This window comes from Fundulus heteroclitus, chromosome 20 (assembly GCF_011125445.2).
Source record: "Fundulus heteroclitus isolate FHET01 chromosome 20, MU-UCD_Fhet_4.1, whole genome shotgun sequence".
NCBI lineage: Eukaryota > Metazoa > Chordata > Actinopteri > Cyprinodontiformes > Fundulidae > Fundulus > Fundulus heteroclitus.
In genome coordinates this window covers 25,472,133-25,488,285 of record NC_046380.1, presented here as the reverse complement: position 1 = coordinate 25,488,285, position 16,153 = coordinate 25,472,133, and the positions used below count along the sequence as shown (strand labels likewise).

The window sequence follows — 16,153 nt, the reverse complement described above, 5'->3', positions numbered from 1 at the left end:
CATTTGTGATAACTGGCAAGGATATCACAAATGCTGGATGATATCATATCACTGCTGAGGAATTTGACCCACTCTTTTGTTGCAGAACTATTTTAATTCAGATATATTTGAGTTTTTTCAAGTCTGGTAAAGGTAATGCATGGTGTAGGTCCTGAAGCAGCAAAAGAGCCTCAGGACGACACACTATCATCGTCTTTGATGGCACGATGTTCTTTTTGTGAAATGCTGTTAATTTCCACCATATCTTTCTACGACCCACGTCTTACAAAGTTTAAAAATTCTACTTTTTTATCTTGTCAGCCCACAGAATGTTTTTCCAAACATCTTGGGGAACACCAGGATGTTTTTGGTTAAGATGAGTTGGCGTTGCGGTGTAAATGTGAGTGTGAATGGGTGAATAACTGTAGTGTAAAGCGCCATGGGATTGTTGAACTCGATAAAGCATATAAGTATAAGCCATTTACCATTTGACCATGGAACTCTAACGCTGATGCCATTTTTGCTGTATTCTTAAATTATGAACACTGAGCTGAACTGAGGATGTTCCAGGTTTTTTGTTTTGGGTTGATTTTGGTAGACTGGCAACTCTTAGAAAGGTTCGCTGCCATTCCATGCTTTCTTTATTTGTGAATAATGGCTCTCATTGTGGTTTAGTTGTGTCTTAAAGCCCCAGAAAGATCCTTTGTTTCCTCAATTATGAGATTTTAGGGGCCAATAAATTTCTACACAGGGTTATGTGAGTTTGAATTGTGGATTTCCCCTTAATAAATAAAACCATAATCTGAAAATGACATTATTTAATTTACTCAGGTTATCTTTGTCTCTTACATTAATTTGTTTAATAATCTGAACAAGACAAAAAAAAAAAAAGAGAAAACCTTAAAGGGAGCAAATGCTTATTCACAGCAGTGTGGATGCTCCTTGCAGTAAAGGAAGGGAGAAGAAGAAAATACATATAAAAAGTTTTTTTTGTACAGTTCGACATTCATTTGGTGTGTTTGCCCCTGTATCTTTGCTTAATGCGAGGTGCTTTTGGATGGCCGCTGAAACTTGTGACCATGTGGTCACTGCAGCCAGCAGCAGCAGCAACGCTGAAGCTTTTAAAGTGAACACAGTGTACGATGAAGCCGCTGTATAGACTTATTGGCATTGCTGGTTAGCAGCAGTGCGTCAGCCTGTTGTGTGCTTCTGCGCGCTGATTGGCTCGGGGCGCGGTGATGCTGTCTGAATCCTGCTCTGCCAGGCAGGACAGGAAGGGAGGGGAGTTGGAGGCGCGGCTCGGAGATCATCACTTTACAGAGAGGACCAAGATGATCATTTCCCCCATCATCTGAGAGAGATGTCATCCGTCAACATGTGTGGGGTGACAGAAGCGGCTGCAGCATCCAAGCCGTGACCGCGCCTTCTGATCGTCCTGCAAGACGGCGGCGGGCAGCAGCCTGACTCAGTGAAAGTCTCCTCTTCACACTCAGTGGATGCCGACAGGGTCAACTCAGGAGCCATGAGCGCGTCCGGGGACCCGCCGAGTTTACTGTGTTACCAGGTAAAGTGGATTTATTTATTTTTTTATTCATAAAGTGCAGCGCCGCGAGCAGATGCGTCATCCAACAGCTGGAAGTGACCTGAGCTAAAACAAACTCAAGGCATGGAGACTTTTTTAACTATCTCTCTCCCCCACCCCCTGCAAACTTAGAGAGGCTCTGCGTTCAAGATGTGAAGCGTTGAGTTGTCTCGCTTTCACTGCAAGATGGGGATGGTTGATGTTGTTGTTGTTGTTTTTTTTTTTTTTGTGAGGGGCCGGCACGTGTGTCAGGTCTCAGATCGCGTCACGTTGCATTGCACAGGCGGACCTCAGCTGTCTGCCGAGACCACCACTCAGGCATAAATTAACGCGCATCCTCCGGATGGAGACGTCACGGCCACATCTCTGGGAGAGCGCTGCGGGATATTGATTAGGGCTGGATGGATGTCCACAGCGCCCGCTCCCTCACCATTGACATGTCAACCGCTTGTCCCCGGGGTCACATGTGGTGAGGAAGGAGAACTTGGGATCTAGGGATCTTTTTTTTATTCAGTATAATTACCCCCAGATGACCTTGACGCCATTCCTTCACTGTGTTTTATAAGGAGCTGTCTTTTGGAGCCAGAAAGAGTGTGGTTTAAATTGGGGAAACGGGGACATCCAGTACCATTATAGCCCCCCCCCCCCCCCCCCCCCACACACACACACACACACACACACACACACACACACTCACACTTTACCATGCTGCATTATAGTTTAATAGACTTGTTGCAGGCTATACCTTAGCAGTCATGTTAACGTGATGTTTCAGACTCACATCCTGTCTGTGAGCAGGAAACAAGACGGATAAGAACCAGAGCTGAGCTGGTGAGTCTCACATATCAATAGACTGCTTTCAGACTAGGAGGGGAGATTGCCTCTGAGCATCACCCTGGAAGCAAGTTATGTAACCTTATTGCCATGTGTGTAAGATCGCCTATTTGGAACACCTGGACTTTTCAGCCTGCATTTTTCTGTAACCATGCTGTGATGTCCACCAATGTGCAATTCGTGATGTGTTGCAACTTACTTCTACTAGCCAATGAGATGCTCAGGTCACAAACTGGTGTTGATGAAGATTATAGTATCAGCAGATTTTTGCCTGAGGAAGTGACGACAAATAGAAGAAATCTAACACGTTTGCAAGGCAAAGCAAAACAACAATGTCTTAAATATGAAACCCATTACATAACCTAACATTTAACTTTTAAATGTTTTTTTTTAAAACATTTTTAATTCACAAGTCTCTCTGGAGGAATGGGCCAAAATTCCAGCAAACTACCGCATGAAGCTTGTGGAAGGGTGCACAAATTGTTTGACCAAAGTCATAGAGTTAAAAAAGACAACTGTACCAAATGTGAGTGAAAGCTAAAAAGCAAATATCCAAATAAATATGTCTCTCATTATTCTGGCATTTAGCAAATTGTAATAATTTTGGTCATCGTAAGTGTTCTAAAACAGGAAACGTTTAGTCTGATTTAATGTCAGACACGGAGAAAAATTTTTATACCTTTTAACAGTCTTGTGTAAGTATCCCCTTTTAACTATGTTTATGCACAGTTAACCTATGCGTTTACACAAGTGGTGAATTTCCCTACCCCAGTGCATACAGTCGCTGTTTGGCATGTGCCCCACACTTTGAATTTAATCAGTTTATTGGCATAGTTTCCATTTAGCTGGACTGATCAATGAGCAGCTCTGACTGAACATACAATGTAAAGAGTACAACTGTACACTTTGGTAAGTAAGTAGTACTTTAATACATCTGTCCGCATATTAAAGATATTGCAGTTATGCGGCATACTTGAAGACAAAACTAAGGTTGAAAAGCATAAAGGTTTGTGAACTTAAAATTATTTTAAGTTTGTTGCATGATTTTATGCAGTTTAATTCAATTTAAAATCTTTTATATAGCGCCAATTCACAGCACATGGTGGAGTGCTGGTGGAGTGTTTCAATTTAGTTTGCCACAGTTTACAAGTGTAAGCTTAAAACAATCACAGCTCACTTGGTAGTACTTAATAGAGCAAGATAAAGACTTTTAAAGTAGCTGTTATTAAACCTTTACTTAAGAACCCCTCTCTTGATCAAAATGACAATAAATTACAGACCTATATCTAATCTTCTTTTCTTATCTAAAAGTCTTCAGAAAGTAGTTGCTTATCAACTATGTGAACATTTACAAAGTAATGACCTATTTGGGCTTCAGAGCTCATCATAGCACTGAAACAGCTCTGGTGAAGGTCACTAATGATATTCTCATGACCTCAGATAATGGACTTGTGTCTATACTTGTCCTGTTAGATCTCAGTGCTGCATTTGACACAGTTTATCACAATATTCTCTAATAAAGACTTGAGCATACTGTAGGGATTAAGGGAAAGCATTTGGCTGGTTTGAATCTTATCTGTCTGACAGATTCCAGTTTGTTCATGTCAATAACAAATCTTCAAACTCTAGGGTCACTTGTGGAGTACCACAGGGTTCAGTCCTTAGGCCAATTCTCTTTACTATATATATATATGCTTCCCATTGGCAAAGTTATCAGACAGCATGGGATTAATATCCACTGTTATGCTGGTGATACTCAGCTATATTTATCCATAAATCCTGATGAATCCAATCTACTTCGACTACAGACATATCTTGATGACATTAAAACCTGGATGACTTTAAATTTCCTGCTTTTAAATTCTGACAAGACAGAAGTTGTAATCTTTGGACCAGAGTCCTCAAAAAATAAACTTCCTAACCAATCACTTAATCTGGGTGGCATTAACTTGGCCTCTGGCAATAATGTAAAAAATCTTGGTGTTATTTTTGACCAAGACAACAAATTTAAATTCTATATTAAACAGGTTTCCAGGGTTTCCTTTTTTCACCTCCGGAATATTGCCAAAATTAGAAATAATCTGTCCAAAGATGATGCTGAAAAACTAGTCCATGCATGTGTTACTTTAAGCTGGACTATTGTAATTCTTTACTATCAGTTCGAAGCCTTCAGCTGATCCAAAATGCTGCTGCAAGAGTTCTGGTGAAAATCAACAAGAGGGATCATATTTCTCCCATTTCAGCCTCTCTTCATTGGCTTCCTGTTAAATCAAGAATAGAATTTAAAATTCTCCTTCTCACGTATAAAGGCCTTAATAATCATACTCCATCATATATCAGAGCTCTGATTTCCTTGTATGTTCTCACTGGAGCACATCTTTTTGACCAATCTGTATGATTTGATTCAATTTGTCTTTGTAAAGTGCCTTGAGATGGCATGTATTGTGAATTGGCGCTATATAAATAAAATTGAATTGAATAAAAAGAAAATGTGTTTTTCTACAATCAAATCCGACCACAAGGTGGTTGAATTTTTTTTAATAAACTCAAAAAAGCGCACGGTCCTTTTTCAACTGAATAGTTCTTCCAGTGTTCCTTCTGGAAGGGAAAATTGAAAAGAACATGCACAGTCAGATAAGATCCATAATGTCCCTTAGAAAGCAGACAAGATAACTAGTCTGAGAATAGAAGCCCATCTAGTATCTACCAGGAAAGCTTTAGCAATCAGGGGAGAGCTGTTGCCTCAGGTGAATCCCAGTCGGTGTAACTTGTTGAGGGCACATTCGGTGCCTGGCCTCCTTACTGATGTCTTATTTCTGCCAGATTAATGTCATGACCTTTACCAGCAACAGGAAATTATGGGCTTGTACAACCCGTGTAAATAACTTAAAGAATGCATGGTTAAGCTATGTTAAACTAGTGTCCACTAATCAAACAGTCACTGTCATTATCAATTAAAACAATCTGTAGAACAATTTATTTCCCTCTGAGGAATCTTTACCACTCAAAGATTTATTTAGAACAAGTCAAAAATAATTGCTTTATTTTAATATTTTAAAGAAAAATATCAACAGGAGCTAGACATAACTAAGATAAAGAACTAAACTTATATCGTACCCTATAGCTACTGATTAGAAAAAAGAAAGAAAAAAATATATAAAATGTAAAAATCAAAGATGCTACCCTAATTCTACCCTACAACTACAGATTAAAGGGCAGTATTATAACAAGAGAAGGAATGTCAAAATAGGCTTAACTTTAATGTCTTTGTTGTTCCTCACTTTAGATTAAGGACTGATCTTAATATAAACAAAGTACTCTTAAGATAACAAAGTTTCACATGGTTAAGACATTGAGGAAATACAGAGATCTTGCAGGAAGTTTACAAAAAAACAGGTTAGTGTAGCAAAGTAACAATGCAAACTTACAGGTGTATAAGGCAGTGTTGGCTTGTCAAATGGGGGACCTTGAGTGGCCCCAGCCCCCATCAAAGTTGCAGGAAAAAAGTGTAGAAAAAGTCAACATAAATTATAGCCACAAGCGGCGATATGCGGCCCTTGCAGCTTAGTGCCGCTCCAGGCTCTGTCGCAACCACGGGAAAAAAAGCTTTTCCACCTATGCGCCTCCTCATGACTCCCCTGCCGTTACAGAGGTCGCCACCAGGGGGTACAACAAGGAAGCTTCAACATTGCCCTATATATACCAGGCTTAGATGTGCTCCAGTGAGAAGCGTTGAGAGTGATGTCATCACCTGACCAAATCAACTTCTGAAATAGTCAACGACGATCAAGCACAATAAATTTGGGGATGATCCAATGATGTGTCAGTGAGATACAGCCTTGTAAGTGTCCTAAGGGGCGCCATTGATCCAAATTCTAATGTGATCCAATGAAACTGTTGGTAGGTTGACAGTGATCATTCATATCTAGTTTGAAGCTAATTGGCTCTTGCATGTGTGATTTAGAGCCAAACTTATGGATGAGGTCAATAGGGACCGAGAGGGACCTTTCCAACTGAAAAAAGGGACTTCCTGTTCCCAGGGGGCGTGGCTTTGATGACGTCAGCATCTGACCACATTGGATGGTTGGTCATCTGACAGGAATCAATGATACCAAGTTTGGTTCAATTACAAAAAAAAAAAGTAATTATCAGATCTGTTCTCTCATAAAACAAGTTTTGATTTTTCAGCATCCTCATTCTATCCATCCATCCATCCATCCATCCATTTTCCAACACGCTTATCCCTGTTGGTGTTGCGAGGGGTGTTGGTGCCTATCTCCAGCTGTCAGTGGGCGAGAGGCTGGGTACACCCTGGACAGGTCGCCAGTCTGTCACAGTCATCCTCATTCCATTTTGGGTTTATTTAATTTCCTGTGTGTGTAGGCCTCCTAATTGTGATATTTCAATGCCAAAAGGATGCCGGACAAATGAGTGCGTTTGTGTCTGTGTAACCTTTTGGCTTCCATGTGGCTTTATGCTGGTCTCTAATTGGTTACGTAGAGATTCTCCTTAGGGTACAGCTCTCTGTGCCTTTTTATACCATTCCTCATTAAATCAGATTCATTCATCATACCTATTAATTAAAGTCACACCCCTAGCAGTTTACATGAGTTTCTGTCACTCAAACATATGGATGGAAATGGAAGTGTCAGATAACAATTACAAGACTAGGGAGACACACACATAAAGAAGAAAATTTGGTCATTCATGTACCAAATAAAACTGACACGGGCTTTCGCTTGAGGAAAAAAGCGGATAAAGAAACTTGGACTGGATTTACAGACTTAAAAAAAACAGTACAAGTAGAATTATTATGTGGCATCTCTGACCTCTAACCTTACCAAGCCATCATACTAAACAACATGCTGTTTAACAGATGTGATATGGTTCTTGAGGTGGAACGTGGTGTTTCCCCCTCCCCCAGGAGTTAATTAAAAAATTGATAAAGCCACATTCTGGCCATTCCACATGATCTTTAGCAAACTTAAAATACTGCGACACTCTTTCTCGAGAACATATCAGACATAACAGAGCAAAGTCATACGTACGCAGCTCTGTCGTGCATGCCATTGTTTCCACATTCCCCCTATTGAACTTGCAAATATTAACAGCAGTCAGTTATGTGATGCATGTGATGCAGCTCTATAAAAGTTACACTGAGTCCTTTCAGGCTTCACACAATAAACGCCTTGATGTTGAAGTGATCTTTGTTAGAGGAGCACACACGCTGAGGGTAACAATGACCTTAAATTTCCTCTGTTTGTGCAAAATCGCTTTATAGATAAGAGAGATGCTTTTGTAACTATTTCTAAGCAACAACAACTCGTCTTGAGTTATGTTTTTCCTTTTGTTCTCCCTTTCTTGGTGATGTGAGGCTCGGACTTCAATAGAACCCTATTCTTATTCCAGCCTGTGCAGAAATCTGCTGAGTACTTGTGTAAAGAAAAACCTTGACGCATCACAATGGACCACCTTTGACACTGGGTTTCTTATCCTTAATTGACATAAATGGGTTACATGTATGTAACCCAAACTTGGCAGTTTCTATGATATGAGATATTACTGTTTTGCATCCAGAGAACCTTCTAATACTTGTAGAAAGAAAACAATTAGAGGCAGACTTTAATGTGTGGGGCTGAACGAGGTGACTCATGCTACTCGTGGGCTGAAGCAGTCAAAACAGCCGCCCCTCTCGTTTTGTTCTCTCCAGCCTTCTCTTCTGCTGTCTTGCTTATACCATTACCTCTTGTTTTCATCCATTCATGTTCAGCCCTCCCCTGAGTGGAGATGTGTCTCTTGTGTCTCTAGATTGGAAACGCTGCAGTGCTATGAGGGGGCAGCAGCCGCCTGAGGACATGATACTAAGTGCCAGTCTTGGCTCTGAGACACAAACCCTGTTCAGGAAGTGACAGGCCCAGTTGTTAGAGTCAGGATCGGTGTTCCTGCTGTCAGCTTAGGATGCTTCAGGGACGGAAGTAACCGGCTTGGGCTTTGAGAGGGAGGAGTTTGGTGTAGGTTAGGTGATGAAACACTGCAGACTGAGACAAAATAGGAAGAGATTATTGCAAATTGGTGGGGAGTACTGTAAGATAAACATCTAAATAGCAGCTTCAAAAATTTTAAAGTAGCGGTCAACTTGCAAAACCTTGGACTGGATTCAGCTTCTTCCTGTACTGTGCTCTTCAATAATAAACAAGAAGAAGTCAATCAGCTTCCTAAGCTTGCAGAACAAGGGGGGTCGCACAAGAAATATTGCTCTTTCCTCATGCTGACAGGCTTGTAAAAACAGTTAAAACCAGACTTTGATTGAGATTTAGATCTAGATTCTTTTCTCATCGTCTGACAATATATCAGACTGTTTTAGGTCAGAAAGGATCTCCCAAACTATTTCTGTTTGCTGTGCCAGAATAATTATTGTTTTAGTAAATTACTGCTTGCTTCATATTTAGAAATGACATACACCAAGATACCTGTCCCTTCAAACAATGGGAATAATGTAATGGCTTTGTTAGCTTTCAGTAAGTTAATTTCCATTTTAGTTAGAGGCACGCCTCAAATACGCTGCCTCCTGCTTCCTAAATTGTCTAAAACAAGAAAAATTGTGTCTGATTTAATGTCACAGTGAGTTCATGGAGTCTATGTAAAAACCTGGTTTGCACTGTATTTCAGAGCAACGTGTATTTTTAGGTCACACTGCTTGCTTTTGGGACATCAAAGAAAAAGAAAAAAAAGCTCCAAAGAAATCGGCCAAAATGTCAGGAAGATAATTGTGGACGTCCACAGGTCGGGTTAATACTCGAGTAAAATCTATAGATGCCTGAAGGTGACATGTTCATCTGTTCAAATAATGCTTTTCTAGAATAAACACAAGTATAAACAGGTTCTCTATCCCAGACATGATCATGTTTTGGTCAGAGATGAATGTATCGACACCAGAATAAAAAGGAAAGACTCTTTGAAGATGCTGGTTGAGGCTGGTTTCAGAAGGTCATTATCTAAACATGTCCTGTACCAGCAGGGGCTGAAAAGCCCCTCAAAGAGAAAGAACCCATTACCCCAAACAACACATTAAAACACAGATAGACTTTTGCAAATGCACTCAGAGACAAATATCTTAATGTTCTGAGCTCTGATTAAACAAAAATCATAGCGATTTGCTGCAATATAGTATTTAAACAACATTTCAAGACATCAGCTGTAAAGTTTAAAGCTTGGGCTCAAGTGGATCCGCCAAATTGACAATGACCGTAACCATACTGTGAAAAATGATAATAACTTTGCCTCAAATAAACAGCCTAACAGTTAAAACAATAAAGTTTCTTTTTTTTTATCTGAGAGACAAGATACTATTCCTGTAGTGTGAGGTGAGACAGGTAATGTCTTGACACCTGAAAAATATTAATTTCTGTTCTTCTTACCTTCTATTTGACATTGTGAAGAGACAGGAGAAATAATTATTCAGTGTAAAAGTGATGTCGGCAGCCTGGTGCCTCTTGTTACGTCTCCCTCACAGTGCATTTAGAGTGAGAGGACATTTTGGTGCAACGCATCGATTGCCCCACTTCGACAGGACACAGGGTTGCAAATCGTTCTTGCTCTAACCGTTGAATAAGTTTTACTTTAATGCAACTGGACTGCGTTTGCAATGTTGTCAACATTCTTTTTCGACAAATATAGGATGCCAAGAAGTGATGCTAAAGGAGGGGAATAAGGAGGCAAATGTTTTTACAGTGTAAGGTCCCAAGGAAGAGGTTTTGGATTATGTAACAAGTATTTTCTTACTGTGTATCAGTAATTCAGCGAAATTCCATGTTTGGATACCATTGATGGTTTTCTGCATTAAAAGGACAGTTTTCAGCATTAAAAATAGGACCCTGTGTAACGTTACTTCTCATTGCCATTCTGGGAAACCAACATATTTTCATGTCTAGCAAGGAAAATACAACTCAAATCTCTTGGTGATTGATGGCATTGCTCTATTTCTGGCTCGCGCATGCTGAGACTTTAGATGAGGCCGTCTAAAGTCATCGTAGGAGGCAGTGTTGCAGCCCCAAGCAGATAACTTTGTGTTGGTCCCATTTTTTTCTGTCCTGCAAAGTGAATTGTATCCTTGTAGCATTTTGTCATATTACAGTCACACACTACAACGCAGCATAAACGTGGAGTTGGCTAGTTTTCTATTTTTCCGTACTAAATATACATCACTGATGATGCGTCCCAGTGCATCCATGAGGTGTATCTTGTATAGTTATCATCTGGCACAGCCAGTGACTCCTAGGAATAGACTAGGTGACAGCCAAGAAGAGTTTGGCCGACTACTGGAGAGACAGTGGACAGCACGGAAAGACGGCACTCGGGGCAGGTTGGGGTAGCATCCCAACCTGTATCTTTCGCGAGAGAGAACCCAAATCAAGCTACGGAAAGCCCTACAGTAAGATACCCCCAGGAGATCCCGAGAGGGGGGGAGGATGAGATCTCCAACCGGACGGACCACACGGTGATGACCCAGGCAAACGGACAAACGACGAATGTGACATGCATTTGCGGAAAGCTGTGCAAGAACCACCGAGGCCTGAAGATCCATCAGGCTAAAATGAAATGCCTGGATAGAGACAATGAGGTACAACGCTCAGGTCTTGTACCTGGTGAGACGCAGGAGGAGCCCGGCCAGGAGGCAACCCACAGAGCCCAGTCCCTCCACGTACCTCAGACTCTCAACCCTAGCAGAGTAATTCCACAGCAGCGGATTAAGTGGCCCCCAGCCAGCAGGAGGAGCGAGTGGCAGCAGTTCCATGAGGATGTGTCCAACATCATCCAGGCCACAGCCAAAGGAGACGTGGACAGCCGCCTTACATCGATGACCACTGTCATTGTCAGCTACGCCCGGGAAAGATTTGGACAGGTGGACAAAGGAAAATCGAAATCCACTCCCTACACAATGAGCCGCAGAGCCACCCGGATACACCATCTACGCCAGGAGCTTCGCACCCTGAAGAAGCAGTACAAGGCTGCTACGGAGGAGGAGAAACAACCCTTGGCGGAACTGAAGAACATCCTGTGCAAGAAGCTGATGACGCTTCGTAGAGCAGAGTGGCATCGGAGAAGGGGTAGAGAGAGGGCAAGGAAGCGAGCAGCTTTCATCGCCAATCCCTTTGGCTTTACCAAACGACTCCTTGGGGACAAGCGCAGTGGCCGGCTTGAGTGCTCCATAGAGCAAGTAAATCAGTTCCTCCAGGACACTGTGAGCGATCCGTTGAGAGACCAGGAGCTGGAGCCTAACAAAGCTCTAATCAGCCCAGATCCCCCTACAACGGAGTTCAACCTGAAGGAGCCAAGCCTAAAGGAGGTTGAGGAGGTCGTCAAGGCAGCCCGCTCTGCATCAGCACCGGGCCCCAGTGGAACCCCTTACCTGGTCTACAAGCGTTGCCCAGGGATTCTTCGGCACCTGTGGAGGATCATGAAGGTGATCTGGAGAAGGGGAAAAGTGGCCAACCAGTGGAGGCATGCTGAAGGAGTTTGGATCCCCAAAGAGGAGAACTCACAAGACATCAGTCAGTTTAGATCCATCTCACTGTTGAGCGTGGAAGGGAAGGTGTTCTTCAGCATCGTCTCAAGAAGACTGACAGAGTTCCTCCTCAAGAACAGCTACATTGACCCATCTGTACAGAAGGGAGGGATCTCGACTCCTGGCTGCTTGGAACACACTGGGGTCGTCACACAACTCATCAGAGAGGCCCATGAGAACAAAGGCGACCTAGCTGTGTTGTGGTTGGACCTGGCCAACGCCTATGGGTCCATACCACACAAGTTGGTTGAGCTTGCTCTCCACCTCCACCATGTTCCCAGTAAGATCAAGGACCTGATCCTGGATTACTACAATGATTTCAGGATGAGAGTTACTTCTGGGTCAGAGACTTCGGACTGGCATCGTATTGGGAAGGGGATAATTACAGGCTGCACCATCTCTGTTGTCCTCTTCTCTTTAGCCATGAACATGGTGGTAAAGTCAGCTGAGGTGGAATGTAGAGGGCCCCTGACCAAGTCAGGTGTGCGACAGCCTCCCATCAGAGCCTACATGGATGACCTGACCGTAACGACTGCGTCAGTCCCAGGGTGCAGGTGGATCCTGCATGGCCTCGAAAAGCTTATCTCCTGGGCAAGGATGAGTTTTAAGCCCTCCAAGTCAAGATCCATGGTCCTGAAGAAGGGGAAGGTGATGGACAAGTTCCGGTTCTCCATCTCAGGAACTGTCATCCCAACCATCACAGAGCAACCCGTGAAGAGCTTGGGGAAACTCTTCGACTCCACCCTGAAGGACTCAGTAGCCATCCAGAAGGCCAGCTTGGAACTTGGAGCCTGGCTTACCAAGGTAGACAAGTCTGGCCTACCCGGTAGGTTTAAAGCCTGGATCTACCAGCACTCAATCCTGCCACGCATCCTCTGGCCTCTGCTGATTTATGCAGTCCCAATGACAGCAGTGGAGTCCCTAGAAAGGAAGATCAGCAGCTTTCTTCGAAAGTGGCTGGGACTTCCTCGCAGCCTCACCAGCGCTGCCCTGTATGGGACGAGTAACATCCTGCAGCTTCCTCTCAGTGGTCTCACAGAAGAATTCATGGTGGCACGCACCAGAGAAGTGCTGCAGTACAGGGACTCGAAGGACGGCAAAGTTTCAGCAGCTGGCATAGAGGTGAGAACAGGAAGGAAGTGGAAGGCCAGGGAAGCGTTGGAGCTGGCAGAGTCGCGCCTTCGACAGAAGGCACTAGTGGGAACTGTGGCAACAGGCAGAGCAGGCCTGGGATACTTCCCAAAGACCCTCATAAGCCAGTCACGAAGGAAGGAAAGGCACCACCTGATCCAGGAGGAAGTCAGAGCAGGTGTGGAGGAAGAGCGTGTGAGTAGGGCAGTAGGACTACGGCAACAGGGGGCCTGGACAAGGTGGGAGAGCGTTTTACAGCGAAGGATTACCTGGACAAACATCTTGCAGCCAGATTTCCAGCGGGTTCGCTTCCTGGTCCAGGCTGTCTACGATGCCCTGCCAAGCCCAGCAAACCTCCATGTGTGGGGAAAAAGTGAGACCCCTTCCTGCCCGCTATGCTCTGGTAGAGGCTCTTTAGAACACCTCCTTAGCGGCTGCCCGAAGGCTCTGGCAGATGGTCGCTATCGCTGGCGCCATGACCAGGTGCTCAAGGCAGTCGCTGAGAGCGTAGCCTCAGCCATCAACTCCAGCAACAAACAACAGGCTCCAAAGAAGGCAATCTCCTTTGTCAGAGCTGGAGAAAAACCCAGAGCAAACCAACGGGTTACAATAGGCCTGCTCTACACAGCATCTGACTGGCAGCTGCAGGTCGACCTGGGTAAGCAACTAAGGTTCCCCCAGCACATCGCAAAAACAACCCTCCGCCCAGATATGATCATGACCTCTCAGTCATCAAAACATCTGATCATACTGGAACTGACAGTGCCCTGGGAAGAAAACATCGAGGAAGCCAATGAGAGGAAGAGGGCTAAATACCAGGAACTGGTGGAGGAGTGCAGGGGGGCAGGCTGGAAGACATTCTATGAGCCTATAGAGGTAGGCTGTAGGGGTTTTGCAGGGAGGTCCCTGTGTAAGGTCCTCAGCCGCCTGGGCATCGTAGGAGCATCTAAGAAGAGGGCCATCAAATCCGCAAGTGAAGCCGCTGAAAAGGCCACTAGGTGGCTTTGGATAAGGAGGGCAGATCCGTGGGCAGCTACTGGGACGCAAGTCGGGGCCTGATCACCCCCGGCTGGGTCGCCTGGGTGAGGGTGTATGATGTTGCGAGACCCGAAACACCCAATGACCCCAGGATACATCACTGATGATGCGTCCCAGTGCATCCATGAGGTGTATCTTGTATAGTGCATCCACTCCCCAACAATTTTGAAATCATAGTAACATTTTTCCTCCACTTTAAAACTGTGCATTACTTTGTGCCAGGCTATTACATAAACTCCCAATAAAAACATTACAGTTTGAGTTTGTGATTTGATGCAATTTATGCAAGGCTCAGTCAATTAGCTCATCAACAATTAACTGAGAAATGTATGATTAAAAGACAACAGTGTTTATGGGTCATGCTTGTATGAATAGCGAAAGGTTTCTGTTTGTCGTGATCAACCCTAAATAGTACAACATCTCTAAAAGATTAATTGAAGCCTCCGACAGCAGAGCTTTTATAGCCCTTTTAAATAATTGTTTTTCTAAACTTAGTTCTTTAATCAAACTTGCTTAAAAAATGTTTAAGTATTCGTGTTGAATAACCTCTAGTTTAGCTAAATTTAGACCTATAAAAGTTAAATACTGTTCAAACAAAGATAGGGAGCTAGTGGGTTAAAAAATCTGGAGGGCACTAAGCGTACAAATCTGCATGTGATGTACTGGCAAAAAGTAGGCAAGGGTCTTTTTGGGCCTTTGATGAGAATCTCTGTTTGTCTTTTATTAGACTGTGTGAGCATATGCTTTTCTCTCGTAACAAGGCTGCCCCTGTGTGCATGTGCCTCAGCTGGTTATCTCCGGTATGCCCATAAAGGGCAGAACCTCAAGGACATGCAGCCATTTTGGGTCCAGCACTGTGGCACCCTTCTGTATGAGTCATAAACCTTATCCGAAAGCTGCTCCTGATACCCAGCTGGAGGACAAGAGGGAAGACAAAAAGGATGGTTGCCAGGTAATAGAATCTGGCGGCAACACACACATTGTTTTCCCTGTGTGTGTGTGCATGCTTTGAGGGTCACAGATGTGCTCAGCAGCAGCAGAGACAAACAAAAACTTAGAGGTGCAGCGTGGGCTTTTAATTAGCTAAAGTACTTAATGTGACACAAGGGAGGTGAGATATGAATGACAGGCAACCATTAACCTGTTAAAAAACACTCACTAGCATGAATTTGCAATTAGAACGGTGCTGTCACTGGACTGTGACCAGTATTACTGTGGGCCCCATACCTAATATGTGAGGGAAAGAACAACATTCAACAGGGCTCCTGTAAATTTTCCATTTCAAAATTCTTCACTTTACAGACTTTTAAATAGCTGAAACTCTATCGTTTTCTAGCTTTAGTAAATTTATCAGAACAAAATGTTACTATAAATTTATGTTGGATATCGAGGGTTGGGGTTAAAGTACGGAACCACCAAAACCAGAGACTGGATGGACAGATGGCTGGCACATTAAGATAATAGGATAATGGATGAAATCTGAGGATGCATTTTTTGATGCTCTAATTTTCTTTTCCATAGCCCAGATTATGTAGCATTGCTAAGGACAAGGAGGACATTGTTTCCTAAGATCTGATCGGCAGGGAATTCTTTAAAAAATGTTTTCCTTCATGTTGTTTTCCCATCTTTTTGAAACACAGCTTCAGTTACTCTATTGTTACAATGAAGTCATTTTAAAGTAAGAACATATTTGTTTCCTCCTCTCTGTTTCTTTCTTCCCTTTATTTAAACCAAATCGATCCAAATTGATCTGATCTGACAGTCTGCCACCCATCCTCGGAGAGAAAGCTTTTACAGTTGTTGTTTTTTTTTAATCTGCTTCCTCCTGCAGCGTGGATGTATAATTTGATAAAGCTCTGGTTCTGATGCCTCCAGCTTGATTTGAAATACAATACACAGAATCCCAGACTCACCAGGACGGCTGCAGATGCTGATAACACTTTGTGTTTTTGGAGAGAGAATCAGAACTACAATTACAAGAGTACAGAGGGATATAACTGGCTGGTAAAACTACAGCCATAGTA

General features: G+C 43.2%; 1 protein-coding gene across 2 annotated transcripts in view; it reads left to right on the top strand.

Annotated features, from left to right (window-relative positions):
* Window positions 1-1,278: 1,278 nt before the first annotated feature.
* The window catches only part of slc4a8 (solute carrier family 4 member 8), a 46,884-nt gene continuing 32,009 nt past the window's right edge, over window positions 1,279-16,153 (top strand). For both annotated transcript variants that reach the window (XM_036152104.1, XM_012878160.3), the window contains exon 1: window positions 1,279-1,543. In XM_036152104.1, coding sequence (XP_036007997.1) covers window positions 1,502-1,543 — 42 coding nt within the window. In that variant the 5' untranslated portion in view covers window positions 1,279-1,501. The remainder of the gene's footprint in view (window positions 1,544-16,153) is intronic.